We start from the raw sequence: 22,482 nt of genomic DNA, 5'->3' as shown, positions 1-22,482 counted from the left end.
TGCTCTGATTGTTTACAAGCCCTGTAAACAATCATGGCATGTTCATTTTTGGGGTGGATTTTACGTTGCATGCGCTGGATATTTTCGGGCCGCTTCGCCCGTGTTCCATACCTTTTCTTAGCATGCCAGCAACATTTTTTCCAGCAACATGTGCTCGTCCGACCAGCAACATGGCGGGCGTTTTTGATAGAAAAGGCCTTGCCGCCCCACGGCAAGTTCATTCGTTCAAAAAATTTTCACCGCTCAAGTGAAGCAAAGAATCACAGAAAACAGTAAAAGAGCAGCGAAATTGACTTGTGATTTTGAAAACTCAAATTGATTTTGATAAGTCATACAACTACTAGGCACGCTGGATTAAAGTGTTTTTTTTCTGTTGGCCGTTCGAAAAGTGCAAAGGAAAGAAAAGTGAAGTTCGTGCAAAATACCAAAAAAAAACACGCAACAAAACTCGCAAAACAACCAAAAACGCATCTCAATCCCAACTTATCCAACCTCGCCCGTAACCCGTAACCGGTACGACCGTGTAAAATCCGCCAAAATTCTACTCAAGGAGCGTAAAGCCATCATCTCCAAAATGAAGTCCCTGACGGCCGTCTGCCAAACAGGTGCCTCCGGCATGCCGGGCATCAGCCCCAATGGACGCATTGCGCGGCACCCACCTCACCGCGGCGACGGCGAGAACGCCGAGATGAAGATGTATCTCTCCAAGCTGAAGGATCTGGTGCCATTCATGCCCAAGAACCGCAAGCTCTCCAAGCTGGAGATCATCCAGCACGTGATCGACTATATCTGCGACCTCCAAACGGAGCTGGAGACGCATCCCGAGATGAACAACTTCGATGCGGCGGCTGCGCTGACCGCCGCAGCAAACATGGAAGATGACAGCGAGGATGAGATGCACCACATGGAGGACGACGAGGCCGATTTGGAGGCCGATGCCGATGATCTGCTCTCCCAGCGTCTGGCCGCCGAGCAGCAGCTGGCCAAAATCTCTAGTCCCGCCGCCCGTCTCCCGCTCAGCGATCGCCAGAGCCCCAACACGCTTCTGGCGCCGGGTCAGCAGCAGCAGCAGCAGATACAACAGCAGCAGCAGCAACTCTCCAACAGTTTAGCAACGGTAAGAATGAGTTTTATGCATAGTATGACATGTGTGGGGCGAGTGCAGAATTGAGTGATTCGTTTGAGTGACCTCATTCATCAGGAAATTGTCAATTGTCAATTGTCATGCGTGTCTGTCTCTGTCCCTGCCTCTGTTTTTGTGCGTGGAAGGACAAGCCGAAAAATTTACATTTGCCTGAGCGACATTTCTTTAATGTTAATTCCAAGGCGACGGGAACTTCATCCAAATTCCATGCACTGAAAGAAACCGATGTTGCATCAACGCAACTGGGGAATCTTTCGAAAATTGGGATATTTTCAAAGTCTGTGTGTGAATGATTGAGTTTTTTCCCATGTAGGCATTTCACACGAGTGTTTTTTTTTTTGCTCTCTCTCTCAGTGTGTTTCTGCGGCTGTTGTTGTGTCGCCATCCTCCGTTTCTTTCTTTTGTGTTGCCTATACGTAGCTGTTAATTTTTTTCTTTCTCGCGGCCTTTTTTCCTCTGTTTGTTGTTTGTGTGATGTGTTTTAAATGAACACCTGCAGATACTTAAATTTATTTCACATACTCATGCATATATGTATATATACATATATATATGTGTGCGTGTGTGTGTGTGCATATGTACTCTCTCATACATACGCACAGGCCAGCTTGAAAACGGAATTTGAAATTGGGGGAATCATCTGTCTCTGTCTCTGTCTTCGTCTCCACCTTGATATTACTGTTGTTGCTTTTTCTTACTTCATTAGCGCTCTTTTTTGGCCGTCTGCCTTTGTTTCTCTTCTTCGCTTTGTTGTTATTAATGATGCTGGCAAAAAATTTGTTAAAAAACCTACGAAACAGGTTGAATATACAACGATTTTAGCTTGATAAAGAAAAACAAAACAAAAACCAAAACCAAAAACCCAATACTTTTTCAATGAAATTTTAACAAATGTTCGCCAGATCGAAGCTGCCTTTCGGGTGGCCCCAAAAAGTTGTTAACTTTTGATTAATTATCCATTGAAAATTATGATTTCCAAGATCTCTCCAAAGGCGGCCTTTGCGGTGGTCTCTGTCGTTCCTTCTCTCTCTCTCTCTCTCTCTCTCACTCCGTTTCTCCCATTGAGTATCGAGTGCGTAAGACGGCTGATTTCTTGCAAAAAAAAACATCTGCATCTTGCGACAGTGACGGTGGGGCGGCGGGACCCAACCTAAACGCCCCACATACAAAGCGTTTGATGTGTCACCATCCAAACAAAACCAACAACAACTACGAAAATTCTTTCGAAAACACGCACACACCAACACACACACGCACACACACACACACACACACGTACAGACAGAGCCTCAAGAGAACTGTAAAAAGAAATGCACGTGTTCAAAATGTTCTCTCTCTGTGGGCTGCTGCTGTGGTTGTTGTTGTTGCGGTTGTTGTTGTTCTTGCTGTTTCTTTTTTTGTACGTTTTCGCGCCGCGCAGCTGTGCGCCAGACGCCGCCATTCGGTCCGTCGCTTTCTACATTGTGGTGCCCACCCCCCTCCCTCCCGTCGAGTGATCCTGCCTTTGCCCTCACTCACCCAGTGCTGCGGTCAATCCAACAACAGTAACAAGGAGAACAGTAGAACGGTAAAGGAGGAAAGGAGGATAGGAGGATAGAGAGACACAAACAAGCATGTGTGACAGCTCCGTTTGATGTTCTTGGCGCCTCTTCAGTTCCCTCCTCTCCACCCCCTAGGCATCGCCTGTCTGTCTGTCCGCCCCTCACATCGACAGATCAATTGATGATAAGCGAGAGAGAGAGCGAGCGAGAGCGAGAGAGCACGCAGATCTACAGTGGGTTGAACAAAAACATCAGTGGAATGGGGAAATCAATGATTAGTGGAATTAGGGGGCAATGAATAATGTGTGATTGGGAAATATTACTATTATAACAAATTATTATATTTAAATGATTGTAAATGGAAAACTAATTTGTGTTTCTTCCCCTCTCCATCTCCACCCTGTCATTGCAGCAAGCGAACGAAGCGGAGAAAGACAGCAGGCAGTCGTAAGCAGCAGGCTGACTGAGCAGCAGCCAAAGGGAGAAGAACCTATGGAACCTATAAACAATTATTAACTAAATGCATAATCAGTACCGATATACCGAGTGTAATTAGCGCCACAGTGCAAGTACAGTCAACGCCACTCGCAGCAACCTTCGTGTGAAGAGATCTCCACATATAACCAAGCACGCATCTAAGAATAACGTAAATGTAAACTCTCCAACAGCTGTCCTGCTCCCGCTCTCCCACGCAGTGGAACAGAGAGAGTGTGAGAGAGACGGGGGAGAGAGGGGGGGCAGAGCGGCTCAGGCATTTCACACACACATATAGCAGATAGAAAGGAAGAACGTAAGGGAAGAATATAACCACACACCTAGCATTAGGGCATTATAATTATAATTATTAATTAAACACTAACTATTAGCGGGACGATGACGAGAAGAATGGAAGAAAGAAAGAAAGAAAAAACTTGGCAAAGCTTTAAACAATTTAATTTTTTCCCCTCTTTAACCCTTGCTTGAAAAATTGATTGAACAATTTTTTATGTTTTCCTAATTTTAGTTTATTTTTTTTTTCCTTTGGCTTAAACAATACAAAAAAGAAAATGTTACTAATGCAAAGCAAACACAGAGATCAGCAATACAACTAAATAATATTAAATCGAGAAAGCAAACCTAAATAAATGAAATGCAAATGAATGCATTAAAATGGAACCAACAAAACGGGGCATAAAATTTAATTATAATTTCAATTAATGATTTTCCTATTAATTTTAAAACTAAAATCAAACGAATGATATAATTCTTCCTATTATTGATTAGCTTCAACAAGAAAAACAACAACAACAACCCACTCAGAACACACACACACACGAAACACACACACACACACATTCAGATTTCATTAATTTATATCAGATTTAGTGTTAATGTTGGGCGGACCAACACTAATTTTCACTCAAACACACGCAAACCTCATATTTTCAAACGTTTTCCTCCTTTTTTTTTGTTTATTGACTTAACGAATAATTGCATTATAATAATTACCGCATATATATATATATATATACTAAAATGAAAACCTATAAATATATATATATATAAATATAAATATATGTTCTGTGATCTGTAGCATACTTTGTACAAAGTGTTTTTTTAGCATAATTATGCGATTTTGAATTATGATTTATGATCCGAAAACGAAAACGAACTCAGACTCTGATTACATCTTTTTGTTGTTCTCATTTTTCGGTAAGCTCTATCATGATTGAAAGGCGAGAGAAAACCTTGGATCAAACGAATGCGAAAAAATATACATATATCTTAAAAAAGAATGATTAAAAACAAAAACAAAACACAAAAAACATCAAGAAAAACTACAATTTTTAGCTCTTAATAAATTGCAAAATGGAAAAAATTATTACAAATTGTTGAAATTTTCTTCACTGCGTCGCTCGGAGGGTGGGATGGGTTCTGTTCTGTTCTTTTCTGTTCTGTACTGTTCCAGAAACTACCTGGGAAAACTCTGGGGAAAAACCATTTCCCATGCAAACAAGTGCAACGAATGCCACAATGCCGGGGATGATAATGCCCCTGGGGCAGACTACGAGTCCAGAGCCCAGACGAACGAGTTTTCTCACGCAGCCTGACAAAGCGGACCAGATCGCGTGGGATCGTTAGAGGCAGGTAGCCCTAAGGGCCGCCAGTTGCCACACACCAGTTGCACGTGTGCGAATTACCGTTGAGAAACCGAGTTTTTCGGGCGACAGTTGACCGCTCGACCGATCGACCGATCTATTCCGGGTGTGGATTTGGTTTTTGGGTTTTGCCCGCAGCTGCATCCCACTACTCGGATCTTTCTCTCTCTCTCTCTCTGGATCCAGAGCTAGAGAGCCGCAGACCCAGAGATATCTGTGTGCCTATTAGCGTTAATGATTGCCGCTACAATGCAATGACCAATTGGCAATTGCAACTAGTCTCGGGTTGCCAGCCCCGGAGTCGCTCGGTGCCAGTCGCCCCATTCAAATGTCAATTCAGATTGGACCCCTGGCCACAGCAACAGAAAAGCTAAAGCTAAATAGCTATGGTCTGCTTTTCCGAGGCACAGCCTTGGATGCTCTGCAAAACTGGAGGGGGTGGGGAGAGAAAGGTCCTTCTGGGAAAATATTGAAAAAAAAGACATGGCCATTGAGGGATCCTTAAGGATTTAGAGGAATTCTAGAGATGGAGTAGCAGCTTTTTGATTGAAGAAAGTTCTTAAAAAAGTCCTAGATATAAATTTCAAATCTTAACAAAAAAAAGGATTTCTTTAAAGGATGGTAATGCCCCAAGTTTTCCCCGTTTTAATGAAAAACTAAAGTACCCCTTTTGAGGCAAGGGTGCTTATACGGTAACACAAAACGAAATCTCAAATTAAACCGAACAAAAAATTGAAAATTGAAAAGAAAAACTTGAGTGTTCCCATGCCATTGTCTATGGGGGTCCATGGGGGACACACACATATTGCGTTCACCGCCCGTTCTGGGGGCCAACGATCTCCGACTCGGACTCCGACTCGGACTCGGGGCACGACAATGGAATGCGCTAATTGTTTGCAGAGCTCCCAGATCGGGGAGAGTCGCCCGGATTCGACATAGCCAATGGCCAGGCCTGGCTGGCTGGCTGGCTGGCTGGCTGGCTGGCCCCACGCGCAATTAGCGCGCGCACCTTGGTCCCGTCCCGTTCCGCGCTCTCCGTTGGAGCCCCGCCCCGGCCGGCCCCCCTGCTCGGTTTTCACTCAAGCACTTTGTTGCTTTTTGGGTGCGGACTGCCTGCCTGGCTGGCTGGCTGGCTGGCTGCCGCTGGAGAGACGAGAAATCAGTGAAACTTGAATTACCATAAAAACTCGTGTAGCAGTCAACAGCTGCGCGGGCAAACTCCGTTGCGAGACTTCCAATGGCCGTGCCGGAAAATTTTGACATAATAATTGTCAAGCTGACATTTCCAACAACGCAGCTGACAGCTGAGCCCAGCCGAATGCCCAGCCGAAGCCGAATACGAGCGCCGACCCGAAGTGCAATTCCTCACAGATGCAGTCTCCACACTGCAAAAAATCATCGTTGCCAATTGATGAAGGATCAAACTAAAGCTTGATCTGAAAGTGGACAAGTATCGTTTGCATATATCCTTGGATATCCTTCGAAATATATCTGGAGATATGTAACTGAGTTTTGCTGTATTTATGGAAGTACCCATTATCTATCAATCTACCAAAAATCAGAGGATAGAAGGGTATAGGTGTCCTATATAGGTCCTCTTTCTGTGTGGGCTCTTTCTTTCAGTGTGCCTTAGTTTGAGCTCCACGGTAGAGTCTCCAAAATGAAAGCTAAGCCACAATCGACTCTGGCAATGCCGGCTCTTGGCGAGGGGTGCGCATAAAAATCGCATTTAATTGTGATTTTCACACGAAATACAATGCGCATGAGCAACTGGCGCCGCTGCTTGACAGAGGGGGGGGCTGGGGCAGGGGCAGGGGCAGGGGCAGGCGCTGCTGCAATACTTGATGGCAATTTGTGTAACTAGCGGTAAAGCGTAACTACTAAACAGTCCGCAACAACAACGGGGCAGTGGCGGGGAGGGCAGGGGGCAGGTGTGGGGTGCGGTGCTGCCACGGCGGCGGCGGTGGTGGCTTTTGGGAAACACCTGCAAAACGCAAAACGCACCTGTTTCGCTAAACAGCCGGCAAAGCAAAGCAAAGCCAAGCAAAGGCAAAAGCAAACGGCAGTGGCAGCGGCAGCGGAGCAACAAAAACTAAAACAAAGTCAGACACCAACGCCAGCAGAAAACAGCAGAAAAGCGGACACGGCTCAGCAACTTTCGTGGGTTTCCCGGGTCTCACAGCAGAGGAGGGGAGAGGCGAGTGGGTTCCTATGGGGAACCGCATGACTTTTGTGTAATTGAAGCAGCCAGCTGGCTGGTGGGAGGGGAGGGGTGTGAGGGGGGGGTGGCATGGTTGGGCGAGAGTATGCCCCATGCGAATTAGGAAATCGAAACCAAGCCGAAGTCAAAGTCGGCGTAAAAAGTAAGGGGAAGAAGTGGAAACCAGGTGAAGTCAGACTACACTGACAGAAAAACCAAGAGAGAGGAAGAGATAGGCTAAGGAGGAGGTTTTGGGTTCCCCCTACAATTCCCATATATTATTTAGTATCAAATGTTATGCGATGTTTCCATAGCGATACGATCTTACGGATCGACGGAGTATCTTTTCAGGGCATCGCGCGTAATGCGGCAGAGCTCCTCGGTGGGTTCTACAGCCTTGCGTGAGTATAAATATCCCTTTTTCAACTTTCCATAATCCCTCGCTAGCATCGGGTGCGAGTTTTTTCCAGTGCACCAGAGCAAAGCAAGGGGTTTGAGTCAGGTGGTTAAATCGGAAGCGCATAGAAAGACCAGCTAGATGGTGGGATTGTCGGATTGTGGGACTGGGGGACCTGGGAGGCCACATCAGCTGGCGGAAGTCACTCAGCAGCTGCCAGAGTCCGAATGGGAGTTGGGACTGGTGCTGGTGCTGGGGCTGGTGCTGGGGTCCCCATCCAGCATTGATTTCAGCTGCGTCACGTCACCCGCCCATTGCGGCCCTGTCACGGCGGAGGGGAGTGTTGATCAAAAGGTGCAAAAGGCGGCTGCAATACCCATACCCTGGCCATATGTTGGCCTAATGACAGCTCCAGCTTCAGCTCCAGCTACAGCTCCACCTTTGGGCCAAACAATGGCGATGACAATGGCCAAGCCGAGGTGCGGCTGCAGTTGCATTTTCAGTTGTTGCTCCTGACATTTGATCGAAAGCCAATCGCTGCCGCAGAAGCCGACGGTGGGTCATAAGTCCCAGGCAGCCCCAGGGGCCAGCCAGTCCCCCAGTCCCCCCCAAACCAGTGCCTCGATGCTTCGACGGATGACGAGCTCCCTTCCATCAGATCCAGTGGAGTGTCAAACTGTAAATTGAATAGAATTATGCATAATTCCTTATCGCGAATTGAATTGTTGTGGCCTTTGGGGCTGGCCAGCGGCGCTGACTAATGCCACCAGAGTTGTTGGCCACTGCCCCAGCGACCACCAGGCAGCAGCTGTCCAAAAAGAACCGAAAACTACCATCAATCTTTGGTTAAAGAATGTATAAGTACCCTACAAGATGGAGGTTTTAGGAAGGTTTGGAGTATATCAAGTCTAGGGCTTCAGCAAGAAGACATCCTCAGGGATCTTTCGGATCACAGATCCATAGATCATTCAGTGCCGATCATGACTTAGGAATCAAAATGTTGATGATCTTCGATGGAGACAGTATTTTTCTGCTGCTACAATGCCTATACAACCCTCTGGGAAGGGTATTAAAGCCGACGTTGATAAATACCATCCCACGCCATGGCTGGCCCACTGGCCGCTCCTGCTTCGACTGCCTCTACTGCCTCTACTGCTGGTTACTTCATTCATTTTCATTTCATTTCGTTTTGCTAATTGATTCATTGATCTTGGCGATATCTCTCCCCAGTGACCAGAGCTAAGCTCCTGCGACCCCACTCTCCCCCCCAGCCCACTGCTGCTGCTGCTGCTGGGGAGCTCGTAACATAATTCTTTTTCCAGAGCCAAAGCCAGGGTCCGGCCGTGCGGCAGTCCGGCCGTGCGGCATTCATTTGCACGCCTGTCCACTTGGCCGTCAATTGTGCACAAAGACATTATTAGCCGTCTAGGAATTCAATTCAAATTTCCATTGTCGGCCCGGCCAACTGGCCAACTGGCTTTTCGCTTTTTTTGTCTGGTTTTCTCTGGTTCGAGGGGGCTTGGCCGTGGTCCGTCGTGGTCCTCTGGTTTTCGTTGCTGTTTGTAGCTGCAATTTGTTAAATTGACAAAAACTTTTTTGCGATAAACTTGGCGCGTTATTAAATTCAATAAATTTTCGCGCTCTCCGTCGCCGGTTTTATCTCCGTTCGCGATCAGCAAATACAAATTCTATTTAAGATACCAACAAAAAAAAAGGAAACCTTGCGATCGATTTGGTCATGGGGGGGTTAATGGCTTGCCAGCCCCCTTGGGTGCCGATACCATTCGATTCTTATCCCGTCCGATATTCGTTTCGATTCTTATCTGTCAACGGGGAAACGCGAATTAAATTTGCAATCAATGAAACCCAGCCAGGCTGTCACAAATGCCACAAAGCTCTTCCTATTCCGAAAAGCGACTCAAAGGTTTTTGCCGCCAACTCGAGCTCCAGCTCCAAGACGGCTTTGGTCTCCAACTTCCGTCGCACATTTGCCATTTGTCATGGCATGTCAGAGAGTCCGGAGAGCCCGGAGAGCCACGGAGAGCCACGGAGAGTAGCGTACGAGAGGCCCCAAAGATGCCCAAAAATGGCAAACGAAGGAACCAAACCGAACCGACTTCGCATATAATTTACGATTATGTCGAAGGCCTTCCTCCAAAGCGGACTGGGGACTGGGGAGTGGGGACTGAGGAGTGAGCCCCCAGCTTTGATTTAGGTTGCCGCCAAAGCCAGTCTCATGGCAGCCCATTGATGGACGCACTTGGCCAACAACGACTTTAAAATTTACGTTGACATTCAGTCCCCCGTCCCCCGTGCCCCCGTGGCCCCGTCAAGCGTCTCCTTTAACCCCTGCCTAATTATTTTATATGGCAGTTGCATGTACGCGAATCCTATAAAAGACACCCCATTCAGGGGCGTGGGCGGTGGATCTTCTTCGGCTCTTCGCTGCCGTCTACATCCCTCTTCTTGAATCTTCCACTCCCTGAAATAATCCTGCCTACGCCTCTGCCCGCGTATCACACACATCCACACGTTGCATCTACGTTGGCGTTGCGGCGCCGCGGCGTTTGGCTGTCGATATATGAAAATTTGTTTGCCATAAATATTATTTTTCACGCGTCGCCACAGTAGCTGCCACAGCCTCTGCCTCTTGCCGCCAACACTAGCGGCAGTGCCACCCCGAGGGGAGGGGAAGAGCAGACTTTTGGGTGCCGCCGCCGTCGACGCCGCCACAGATCCCACAGTTTGGGTAGCATTTTGGCAACTCTGTTGTCAACACCCAGAGAGAGGAAAAAAACCAACAACAACGCCCGCAGTGCATCGTCAATTGCTGCATAAATATTTGCATTCACTTATTGATTTTTGCTTATTGACGGCTCTCTATGGGTTCTCTGTGTTTCAAAATTTAGATAAGATTTGATGCGGAATTCGTTGATGATGATATTTCTCATAAGCACAGAGATAAATAGAGTTACTTTTCTTATAAATACTAAAACTGGAGTGCTGTAAAACCTACAGATAAGTGGCAGGATCTTAGGGGTTTTAAATGGAACATCTTTTAGAGGCAGAGCCTTGGGAAACATATACAATACCTCTTTAAAACATAACAAAATTTTGGTATGGGTCTGTTTATCGGATGTCGAAATATCTCTCTCTTTTCTGGCTTACCTAAGTCCCAAGCTATCCTTATTACCCTCTTAAAAATATCCCTTAGTTGGTCTCCTTGGACCGCTTGATTGCGTGATGATCGCTCCTTAAAAAAGCCTCGTCGCAATCAACTTTGCGGGCATTTTCCTTAAGTTTTCTCCTATCTAACATCTCTCTTGTCTAATTAACGCTTCATCGCCGAGGCGGCGGCACAGACTCTCAAAAGAGGCTCTCAAACGAGGCCCGAAACCTGCAAAATCTGCAAAGAAATCTCATTAACGCAAAAAAGGAAAACATAAAAAAAAGAGTACTGAAAAGCATTGCCCAAAGCTTGGCCAATTAATAAAGAAGCGTGAAATTGAATTTCTTGGCCGCATGAGCAGCATTTCACACCCCAAGATCCCAGCAGATCCGATCCCAGCAGATCCCAGCAGATCCCATCCGAAAAAGAGATCTAGAAAGGCCCAATCCTCCTGCGGCTGCAAAATGTTGCAACAGAACTGCCAAAAGTAACACAACACACACAGAATGCAGGTGTGGTTCTCTTCGACTTTGGCTGTCTTTCGGCTATTAAAACTCAATCTGAAATTCAAATCGTAATATAGGGCCAGGCCTGTGCAAAAAAACGAAAGAAAACAAAAGGCAGAGGCCTTGAATCGAGTCGGAGGAGTGGAGTCCCGGAGCAGAGCCAGAAATCAAAGGCCAAAGCGAAGCCCAAGAATTTCTTAGGCACATTTTGGTCAAAACGGGTCGTCGAATGGTCAGAGCCCGTCTCCAGGGCAGGGCTATCTCAGCGTTTGATCTGAGACGATTCGTCGAAGGTTTTGCCCTGGGTTTCGTTTCACTCTGCGTCCAAAGGCCAGGAATTCTTTCAATTCATTTGGTTTCTGCTTGTCTTTCTGCTTTACCCAGGGATCTTCTCTTTTTTCCTTCTTTCGGTTGGGTTTTGGTTTTGTTTTTCTGTTTTTCTGTTTTTGGCAAAGATCCTTTGGGTCCAATGCGCGGCGCATTTCAATGCTGCACGTGCAACCGAAAAAGCGAACCATCTTCGGTTTCTCACCCTTTTCGCCTTTCCCCTGGAGACGGGACTGAGGACTGGGGCCCTGCCTTTGAGCCGAGATTGAAATTTGTTGAACACCGGCGTGGCATAACTTCTTTTTGTTGGTTTTCTTTGGGTTTTTTTTGTTGTTTTTGTTGGGGCTCGACTGCGCTTCCTTTTGACGATGACGACTTTTATTAATATTTCGGGGATTGGTTTTGGGCTTGGGGGCATTTTTTGTGTTTTTTTTTTTTTTCTTTTGGTCGGGCACCGAGCCGAGTTTTTGGACAAAGAGATGCGCTTCTTGGAAACGTTGTTTGGGGCAAGAGCTTAACGCTAGTCCTCCAAGATGAGGTACAGATACAGATACAGATTCATATAGAATCAGTGATTTTTCCTGGATTTTTCTTCATAAATAAGCTGTACTCAGTATCATAGGGGTCTACGTTTATTATCAGCAATTTTGCAATAGTTTTCCTATAGTTTAAGATTTAGATTTCATCATTACGAACTTCGTATCGAATGCCTATCCTGTACAACAATTTCCTAATGGCAAAACGTTAATCAAAATCAATAACAAATAATTCGTAAATCAAATACATTGCTGCTAATAATTCCATTAATGTTTAGAAGTTGTAAAACGACATTTTAATGAAAAAAATGTAAATTAAGGGGCTACAAATATCATACAAATATGCATATAATAACGATAGAACTATGTGTGATTCCTGATTCCGTGTGTTTATTGGAAAAACACGATAAGTAATGGCAGAATTTACAGGTCACTCCACAAGTCGATATTCGAGCGAAGAGAGTCGCAGTTTTGGAGTTTTTTCTTCGCTCCCCAGCGATGGCGGGGTCTGGGGCTAAGGCTGAAGGGGTTCGTGAGTATTTTGAAGACAAATCATGCCCCTTGGTCGCATTCGATCGCTTTGTCTTGTGGTTAGAGCCAGGGCCCCCACTCCATGTGACTTTTTGGGGCCGCAATTCATCGCACGGCCTGGCCCCGAGGCATTTTCATCTCTCATTGCTGTGGTTCGGCTCTGGTTCTTCCAAAATTAAGTTATAATTTCTGCTGAGAGCCACAGACTGCCGGGTGGTCGGTTATTTGCATTTAAATTGCAAACAAATCATCGCAGAGGCCTTTGATTTATTGTGAAAAGTCGCCCTTGCCTTCAATTAAAAGCGGGCTACACGGATCCACGGTACTCTGGCTTCGATGATGACGATGATTGGTGGTTGGGTGCCCCACTGCGTGGGTTGTCGCCTCAACGGTAGCAAATGCAGATCGCATCAGCCAGACAGACAGACAGACAGACAGCAGTAGCAACAGCTATTTATATATGTCTTTGTTTGGATTTTGAGCCGGAAAATGAGGTGCGTCTGCAGAAGTTGCAGTTGCCACAGCCACAGCGACGACGACCCAAAGAATGCCACAATCCAACACACAAAAAAAAAAAAAGAGACTGAAAGAAACAGAAACCCATTCTTTGGCAGCCACTTGGCAACGAACGTCACGTAGCGGCGGCATCATTAGCCAGAGAGACCTCAGAGCCAAGAGGCAGTCCCTGTCCCTGTCCCTGTCGCTGTCTCTGCCCCCGAAAACCCTGCCACAGAGACAGAGACAGAGTCAGAGACTCTGAGAGACTTATTTGTTGCGCCTTTCCATTTTCCCACTCACTTTGTTGCACTTTGTTTGCTTGCAACCGCTCTGCTGCTCTGCTGCTCTGTTGCTCTGCTGCTCTGTGTGCAACGAGCGCTCATTAATCCCGATTCCAATTCCGATTCCCGTATCCTCAGCAACCAGCGGCTGCACCTACCTTTCGCAGCGCTTTTGTTTGTGGCACACCTGAGAGGAAATGCGTAACACCATGAAAGAAAGCAAGAAAGAAAGAAAGAGATACGAAATGTTTGTCGGCCTCTTGTCGTTGTACCGTTGTAATTTCCACGAAATCTCCTCTCTCTATTTCTGTTGAGCCTCTGCCTCTGCCCCTGAGTTTGCAAACATTTTGTACCTTTTTGGGCCCCCCCCCGAAAACAAAACAAAACTCTTTTATCTGAGATTTTGTCCACGCTGGAGGTCATACGTTGGACGGACGGACGGACGGACGACATGCGGGTGCCTTCGGATCGGTTTTGGGTCTACTTGGTCTACTCTTCAAGTCCCGCCTATTGTCTCGGTCCATTGACAGCCATTCAAGTGGAATTCCCCCGCATCTTTTAATTGTCTCATAATTAATGTGGGAAACGATATTCGAACGATTCGGGAAGGAAATCTCTACTGGCTGCCGTTGCCGTTGCTGCCGTTGCTGATTGAGATATTACACACATCCGAGCATCGTATGGAGATGGAGATCGAGATCGAGATCCGTTCAGTCCGTGGACCATGTGCTATATGTCGAAACTGTCAGCAGAGTTTGAAGACCTCTCGCGGCCACTCGAGACGCGACACCACTCGATGTGGCAGATGTTGGGTTGTGGCAGCGACGAGCAGTGAGAATGCAACTCAAGTGCACCGATTGCACTCTCACAAGTGCCTGTGCAAGAGAGGATCTTGTGGCAGCTGAGAAATACAAAAGAAAGTATCTTAGTATAGAAAGTATAGAGGTTCTTGGGAGGCGTTTTATAAGAAATTGTAACTCCTAAAAGTCTATAGGAAGAACCATTCGGAGAAGAAATTCCATCGGAAACAGGTTCATGATTATACACATAAATTAGAATTTTATTTCAAATTTATATTCAATGAAATGTTGAAAATCTCTTAATAGATTTCACAATCCATTTCCTACTTCCTTCTTAAAAATACAATCACAATTCCGATGCTTCCTTTGGGAAGTAAAGGAAGTATAATCGGATTAAAGAAGTCGGTTCAGTAGAACCCTTAGAACTCTTTTCGAATGCGCAGATCTCCTACGAAATGATTAATGATGGCGTATGAAAGATGATCATTAAACGCAAATGGAAATAATAATTCATATAAAATTAGAGAGAACAAACCTCTATCCCTATTCCTATCCCATATCCCATGCATATATGGTTTCTTTCCATCATCTTATGGGGATTACTCATTCATCAAATCGGTGAAAACTCACTCCTGACATCTCAATTGGACATCGGGCTGTACTGGGGCGGGGGGGGTGGAGGGAGCCACAGAAATAGACGGGATCGGACCACACCCATTGAGTAATCCGCTAACAGAAATCCGCTGGGGCTGGGGCTGGTTCTCTGGCGGCTCCAGTCATTTGGCACATTTAATCCACGCGTCAGCGAGCCGGGGCTCCACCAAAATGTTTGCGCATAGTTTAGGCCAGATAAATCTCGAGTTAAATGGCCAAAAGTCAAAATAAATTAAGCCCACATGCGCCGCAAACACAAACAAACACACAAACACACACAGACACCACGGAAACCCAAACAAAAGCAAAAGAGATCGAAGCCAGGCGACAGGCAGTCACCACAAACGTTGTCACACCCTTCTGGCCAAGGTATTTTGACCCGTTGAGAGAGCTCCATTCGGCTCGGTTCAGTTCGGGCCTGGCCTGGCCTGGCTTGGCCTGGCCAAATCCGCGTCCGCCCACATGCAGATGCATACGCTGTGAGAGACAATGGGCACGGCTCCAACAGCTCCAACAGCTCCAACAGCTCCAGCTCCGACTCCGACTCTGATTCCAACTCCAACTCCTTTCTCGAGCTCAGATTTGTCACCAGCTCGTTGTTCGGGCTCTTGTGCACATGCGCCATTTGGGGCCGCCGTCTCTGATTAAGTTGACGAAACTGAATTGCATGAGCCCCCTGCCCCCAACCCCCACCCCCGCCCCCGCCACGGGGTCCCGTGACATGATTTGCACGGAAAGAAATCTCCATAATCCTCGGCAAACGTTTTAAAGGGCCGGATTTCGGTGTAGTTTTTGAAAATCGATATTCGCATCTCAAAGAACATTGATTTTCTTTCAGTGCATGGTGGAATCACCAAAAGGGGCGGGCGGGGGGATGGCGGGGGAGTGGACCGTGAAGTGATATGATCTGGTGTGCGGTCTCTGGTATGGTGGAACGGAACTGGGCGGTATCGGGGTGACGAATTGGACAAACATTGGACAATTGCTGCGCCCTCGAAATGTCAACGCCCTGGAGCCGTACTTCGATCAGGCCCCCCGCCAGGCGAATATCGTATGCATGAAATATCGTATGACTCTACCTCTACCCTAACCTCTCTCCCTTTCTCTCTCTCACACACACACACACCGTCTGTGTGTGTGTTGGTGACATACTTTTACTGCTGAACGCATTTAATTATTGAGACAGTTGTTTGTTTTGCATTTCGCATTTCGCATTTGCACGCGCCGCAACCGATCGATTCCAATTGCCTTATTTTATACCCCTGCAAGGGGTACTATGACTTTGAGCTCATTCTCGAGAAGCAGAGAAGAAAACAACACACACACACACATAATAAAGGGTCAACGCCAGAGCGAGAGAACGAAACAAATTTGTATGCTTTCACTCAACTCATCTCAGACCAGCATATCGTAAAGCTTCCATCGAAATATGCAACTGCAAGTGTATCAAAAACTTCGTTATCCAAAGCACTCCTCTCTTGTTTATGTTTGCCGCTCTGCTGACGGCGGCGTCCGCACTGGTGTCGCCCAATTATTCGCGACGACGGACTTTCGGCTGACATTTGAGTTCAAACACCTGCAATGCACTCAAACCGCCAACGTCGTGGTCGTCGTCGAAGCCGACGCTTTCGTTTGCATATTTTTTTATGCGCCGCACGCAGTGGCCGTCGCTGTCGTGGTCGTCGTTGCGTAGTGACCGACGCTGTGCTAATTTGACTAAATTTTTTAATTTATAACTGTTGCCGGTTATAAATTCTAGCTAATCGAGTTTAATTGCCAAAGCCGCGAGTGCCACAGAAATGCTAGGCTCAGAAAGAGAGAGAGAGACACAGAGAGGATTTAATGCGCCTCAAGATAAGTTAAGAGCCAAAGACAGATGAGTGTAAACTTGCCAAATCACATAATCAACAAAAAACGTAGCAAACAGCGGGATAAAGTGATGGAAAGACAGCGTGAAAGAAAAATAAGAGGAAAACCAACCCAAAAAGGAGTGAAAAAATTCCCACAAACTTGACTCTCCGGCTTGACCGACAGACGGCCAAGCTACGTTGCCACGCTGCGAACGACTCCCCCCTCCTTCCCATCCCACTCCCCACCGTCCCATAACGCAACGCAAGCAAATGACGTGAACGTGAAGTTTGATCAGGTGCGCATACAAATCTTACGGCGACGGCAACTTTCAGTTAAACAAAATACACAGACCAGCCACACACACATACACGCAAACACATGAGCATGCGAAAAGAGGCTCAAGAAATTTGAGAAGAGCAGTGTGATGGCGACTAGTGAAATACCCTTTGCAGAGAAGCGATGTAGCAGCGATCAAGGTAAGCAAAAAAGAATATATTGATTGGGACTTGCAGTTGATATCCCCATATGCACAGGGGAACTTTTCTGGGTGGTCAGCCACACAATGAATGTACATCAAGTGTAGCCCTACTTCATCAAACCCCCTCACTTAGCTAGTACTCCTTTAACAAGGTAGGGTATACCAAAGACGAACGCTGCAAAGTAAGCAAAAGTTAATGAGAAAGTCAAATAAACGAAACAAATAACATGCAAAGTGTTCGAGTGAGAGAGTCTGAGCTGAAGAGAGTGGGAGAGTGGGTTAGAGATCGTTGGTTAGACAGGGAGGTAGGTAGTTAGAGAGAACGTTGGTCAGAGAGAGATGATCAGTGCTGTGATGGGATGGGAAGAGAGGCTTAGAAGTTGAGAGCGATGCGCAGGCGTTTTTTTTACGGTTTGTTTTACTTTTTCGTACGCTTGCTCTTCGTTTGCGCTGTGAAGCATCTTTCGTTGTTGGTGTTGGCAACAAAGCATTTTGCGTGCCAGCCGCTGACGCGTGAGAAGGTGAACCGGCAATACCAGTGATATTCCTCCTTCCCGGAGCTGGGGCCTGATCCATGATTAAGCGACTGGGCAGGCTGGCCCTGGGCAACAACAGTCAGTGCAAACATTGCGGAGAGCTCACAAAGCAATTGCAGCTGAGTCAATAATCAATCGTCTTCGATCCGATCCGGTGCGGTCCGGTCCGGGGCCTCGGCCAGTGCCTGGACCACGCACCCACTCTGCCATATGTGCATCCTCGGACTCTCTTCCTCCTCCTCCCATCTGCAGCCTCAAATGAAACGGAAAGTGGCGCTACAAGTGCATCAGAGGCGACGGCTGCAGCTGATAAGCGCTGCCCAGCTCGAGACAGCTGTAATCTTAATGCACTTTTTTTGTTTTGCTGCAGCACAAAGTCTTTGGTGATTGGGGCGGGCAGCAGAGGGATGCACTCGATATGAGACTGAGTATAAGACTGAGCGCGTATAAGCGTGCGTGCGTGTGTGTGTGCGTGTGTGTGTGCGTGTGTGTGTGGGATGCGGGAGGAATGACTTAACCAAAGCTCAGCTTATCGTGGCTCCCTCCCGTCTAGCTTTTATCTCAATTACCAAATTTGGGGGGGGGGGGTCTTTATCGCATGCCCAGCTTTTACTTCTCTTTTGTTTCTACATTCGCTTATCTCTCCGGTGAAAGTGTTTGCAAGATTCGGCATGTCTCGCGCTACACAATTTATTTTTTGTTTGGTTGCAAAATGAAATTCTCGAGAAGTGAATCAGAAAATACATACATAATTGTAATTTGAAACACTTACTAAGATTACACTTTTTTCAACTATTTGTTGTTTGTTTGTTTGTTTGTGTTTTTTTTTTTTTTTAATTATTCAATTCCATCTGATTTCATCAGTGCTCGGCTCGATTCGCGCCATGTAGCTTCTATTCTACCCGATTTAATAGGTATTATGACGCCTGCAATTTGTGTCTATTTTGTTATTGTCAGTTGTTGCTTCACTCCACTGGCGCCAGTGTCCGGAGGCAACCTTCCCCACTTCTCCCATACCGTGCGCTTCGCACTCTATGCTCCAGTTTGTTCCTTCCATGGAACTGATATACGACGTGCCCCGCGCCGGAGCTTCGCTGATTTGATTGCCTCCGCGCGGGGTCCGGGCTGGTCCGGTCCGGCTTCTAATTCGATTTCATTCAATTCTCGGTACTACGGCTGCACAATGGAAGTGCTATGTGTATTTATGTGGCACATCGTATTTAAATTTTATTAATTTGTTTTTGTCACCCATTTCTCATCGTTTTATTGTCCATATACTAAATGCACATACATACATATATGTAGTATTATTAACTGATTGACTGCAAGACGTCGTCGGACGGCTGTCATCTGGGAATATTATTTTCCATAATTTTTAATTACAACATGACATGACAAGGGATTTAATTTTGCATGCTTCGTCAAGTTTTTCCACTGTAAAATCGTTGTTTGTTGCTTTTTATTGTTTTTTATTCTTCACCTTTTGAATTATGATTATTAATGTCGTATAATGGTCATTTGTCATGGCTTCGGGCCACAGATTGTGTTGCTGTAGTTGCTAACGGATTAGCCTTTTGTACTTTATTGTTATTGCATGCATTTTATTTAGTTAGAAGCGATTATGGCAACATCAGCGTCAGTGGCAGCGTCAGCGTCAGCGTCAGCAGCAACAACAACAAGTGCTAGAGAAACTGCAACAGTAATTAGCGCAATTTGCATTTCCTGGCTCTGGCTCGGATGGTGCCTCATGGGGGACTTCCCAGACACCCTACCAAAACTCGACATAAATCGTTTCTCTTCAACATAGAGATGCTTTCATACTCCATACTTCTTCCAGATACAATTGTATCTCTTAGGGTATTCCCATCTTCGGTCTTTCCCCTTAACCACCGTAAGTGTCTGTTTTTTCCCTCTGGGGGGGATTTTGCAATTGCAAATGAAATTCATTTGAAATCGAACTGTTGTAACCGCCGCCGTAGCCGTGTGTGTGGGGGTCGGGTCCGTTGTTATGGCATTGGCGGTGGTGGTGGGGGCTTGGGGGGCTGCCCACCGGAGCCACCGCCGTTACGGGTGTGTAATTTTCACGGTCTTCTTCGTAATCAGCACACCTGTTCTAGTCCGAACGAAAGTGAAAATCCAATAATTTGCATTGTTTAATGGGTTTTACGGGCACCGGGCACCGGGCACCGGGCCCTACCTCGGACCCTGCTGTTCGCCAATTGAAAGTAAAAACTCTCGACCAATTTCACTTTTCAATGCCCTAATACATATTAATAATTGTGCAAGTCCTCGGTTATTTTTTCGTTTTCGTTTTCATTTTCTCTCCCGAGCCGAGACTTGTGATTAAACATTTAAAACGAATATAATTACAAATAAATATTCGCATCTTTTGTGGACTCTGAATGTTGTATGTTTCACAAAAATGTTCAATGTTATTCGCTCTTTCTCACTAATAAACACGAATTAGAAAGAGAAAGAGGAGAAACGCTTTTGAGAAGATGAGCAAGCGAGACAGAGAAAGGGCTACACTTTGGGAAGATAGAACGAGAGCGCCGAAGATGAGCAGCCGAAAGAGGGTAGGAAGAGAGACAGAGAGAGCTACACAGAGAGACAGTGAGACAGAGAGAGTGAGAGAGAGAGAGAGGATTTTCGAGAGGGGTGGACAGTTAGTCCCGGGCGAGCGAGAAGTGTTCTATTCTCAGTGGCCGGATCTCTTGCTGGGCATTTGGCAGCGCTCGATTCAACAGCTCCAGTGGCGCAATTGGTTAGCGCACGGTACTTATAATCAGTATTCTGTGTGTATGAGCAATGCCGGGGTTGTGAGTTCGAGCCTCACCTGGAGCAGGTCGGTTGAGACTTAATTTTTTTGCCCTCCTTTTCTTCATTTTCTTTCTTTTTCACGATTTCCTCATCATTCTCAGCTTTGGTTGGAGGTTTTTGGCTCAAAATTCTAGGATCTAAAGCGGGTTTTGGTGTGAAATTTAGTTGTGGTTTGGTATATTTCAGAGGGGATTTTTTTGGCAAAGTTTTGGGGGATTTTTTTGCTTTGGGAATTTTATTTGGTCTTTATCGGGTTTAATTCAAATTTATTTGGAGTTATTTTTGAATATTATTTACAAATATTAAGTTTTTTTTTTGGATTTGTTTTTGATTAAAAATATACATAATATACATAATATACGATAAAAAAAATGTGTGTCATCAAGGCTGAAGAATTTGGAGGGGTATATTATTTGGTTCAATTATTTGTACAGGTTTCTAGGGTAGAGCTGCTCTTAGATCATCCTGTTGGGCAGGTCAACCGGGTGTATTCTGGCCAGTCTACGATGGTATCTGGTGCTCCCAAGACACATCGCCTGAGGGTGGTTTTCTGAGCTGAGAAATGTGGCTCTTCGCTTGAAGAGTGGGTCTTCGGCTCTTCGCTCCTTGGCGATGTCCCGGCTACGGATATACCACTCAGCTCTGGAGATCCTAAACAGAAATTTACCCTGGAATGTATGAATCTTGTGCATTATAAACCAAGCTTTGAACTGGTTGGATTTCAAGTGTTCTCTATGGGTTTTAAGCATATCATTATGAGGTTCTTGAAGAGACTTTGCAAAATATATATAGCACATCGTATATAGATTTATTGAAGTACTTTCTGCCATTAGAAATCTTTTAACAGATTCACATTGTATGGTGTAATTTATGGTCTCTGTTGTTTAGTTTCATATCACACGAATACTTGGCCAATTGCTTGTAAACATTTCCGAAATCTGTCAAAAAGTGCTGCCACATGCCCTTTGGTTGGTATCGAGTGGGGGGTGGGGGGCTGTAGGGGTGGAGGGATGAAAGTTTGTTTAGAAATTCAACAACATCAACACTCCAACGGGGGGGAGGGGAAAAGTGGCCCCAGTTCGAGTGCGACTGCGACTGCGACTGCGAGTATCTTCTGGCCATATCCATATGGCTTTTGGGGAAAGAGATCTTGGGATCGACAGAAGGCAACAATTAATCACTGGGAAATCGAACAATATCCGCCTCGGCGCGGATCAGCATATGGCCAATCTATCTGCATAAATAATTTTTACGATCTATCCGCTGAAAGTCAATTGAAATTATGAACACAGTTCTTCCAGCTGGTCGGTCGATCGGTCGGTCGGTGGGTCGGTCGTCGTTTCAGGCCAAATCTAAACAAGAATTCGGAAAACGGCAAACAGATGCGCGCGCGGCCACAAGAAGGTGTTGAAAAAGAGATATTTTCCCCGCCCCATCGATGATGGAATGGGATGGGTCTGTGGCTGTTGGATGTTGGATGGGGTGTGGGCGTTGTGGAGTGCCGAGTGTTTGGAGTGAAGTCAATAAAAACGAAGCAGCAAGAGCCGAACCTAAAGATACAGATACACAGACAGATACAGATACAGATACAGCAAATGCGCAGGCACTGCCAATAAAATGTTTGCAGTCCAGCGGCTGATTTGTTTACAGAGCATCGATGATGATGACGCCGTCGCCGTCGCCCCGATCGATGGCACAGTGGTACGAAAGCGGTAGATATCTGGCAGCACTAAAGAACCCTGTCCAGGCCATCATCTCTTGACCCACTATCCCAGCCCGGCACTTGGCATATTTTCCGAGGAGCAGCTGCAGCTAGTCCCGTCCCCAAAAGTTCCAGCAAACTTTGGTGGTCCTCTGGCACAGACAGAGAGAGGGGCAAGGAGAGGGGGAGAGGGAGCGTATCGAGAGAAAAGGGCCCTCGGGGTCTTGAGGTTCGCTTGGGCCTGGACTCTGCTCTGTAGGCGTGCAGAATTTTAAACAAATATTTACACAGCCGAAGCATTTCGGGGCAGATGGAGCGATGGAGCGATGGAGCGATGGAGATGGAGATCCCCGGCGTTGGACAGCATCGGGGA

The 22,482-nt window shown here is 46.2% G+C and overlaps 1 protein-coding gene and 1 non-coding gene across 2 annotated transcripts; both read left to right on the top strand.

The window, feature by feature from the left end:
- The first annotated feature begins 293 nt into the window (after positions 1 to 293).
- Positions 294 to 4,543, top strand: LOC6600493 (protein extra-macrochaetae). The gene is made up of 2 exons (XM_002025639.2): positions 294 to 1,117; positions 3,098 to 4,543. Exons 1-2 carry the CDS (start codon positions 575 to 577, stop codon positions 3,134 to 3,136), a joined length of 582 nt encoding a protein of 193 aa, XP_002025675.1. The 5' UTR covers positions 294 to 574; the 3' UTR covers positions 3,137 to 4,543.
- Positions 4,544 to 20,333: 15,790 nt separating this feature from the next.
- On the top strand, positions 20,334 to 20,431 carry Trnai-uau. Its single transcript has 2 exons — positions 20,334 to 20,371; positions 20,396 to 20,431. It is a non-coding gene; the product is annotated as a tRNA-Ile (tRNA).
- The last annotated feature ends 2,051 nt before the right edge of the window (positions 20,432 to 22,482 follow it).

The sequence above is a fragment of the Drosophila persimilis genome, unplaced genomic scaffold, assembly GCF_003286085.1.
Source record: "Drosophila persimilis strain 14011-0111.01,24,50 unplaced genomic scaffold, DperRS2 tig00000686-arrow-arrow-pilon, whole genome shotgun sequence".
In the NCBI taxonomy this organism is placed as follows: domain Eukaryota; kingdom Metazoa; phylum Arthropoda; class Insecta; order Diptera; family Drosophilidae; genus Drosophila; species Drosophila persimilis.
Note: the sequence above shows the minus strand (reverse complement) of the source record. Positions and strands in the feature narration are given on the sequence as shown.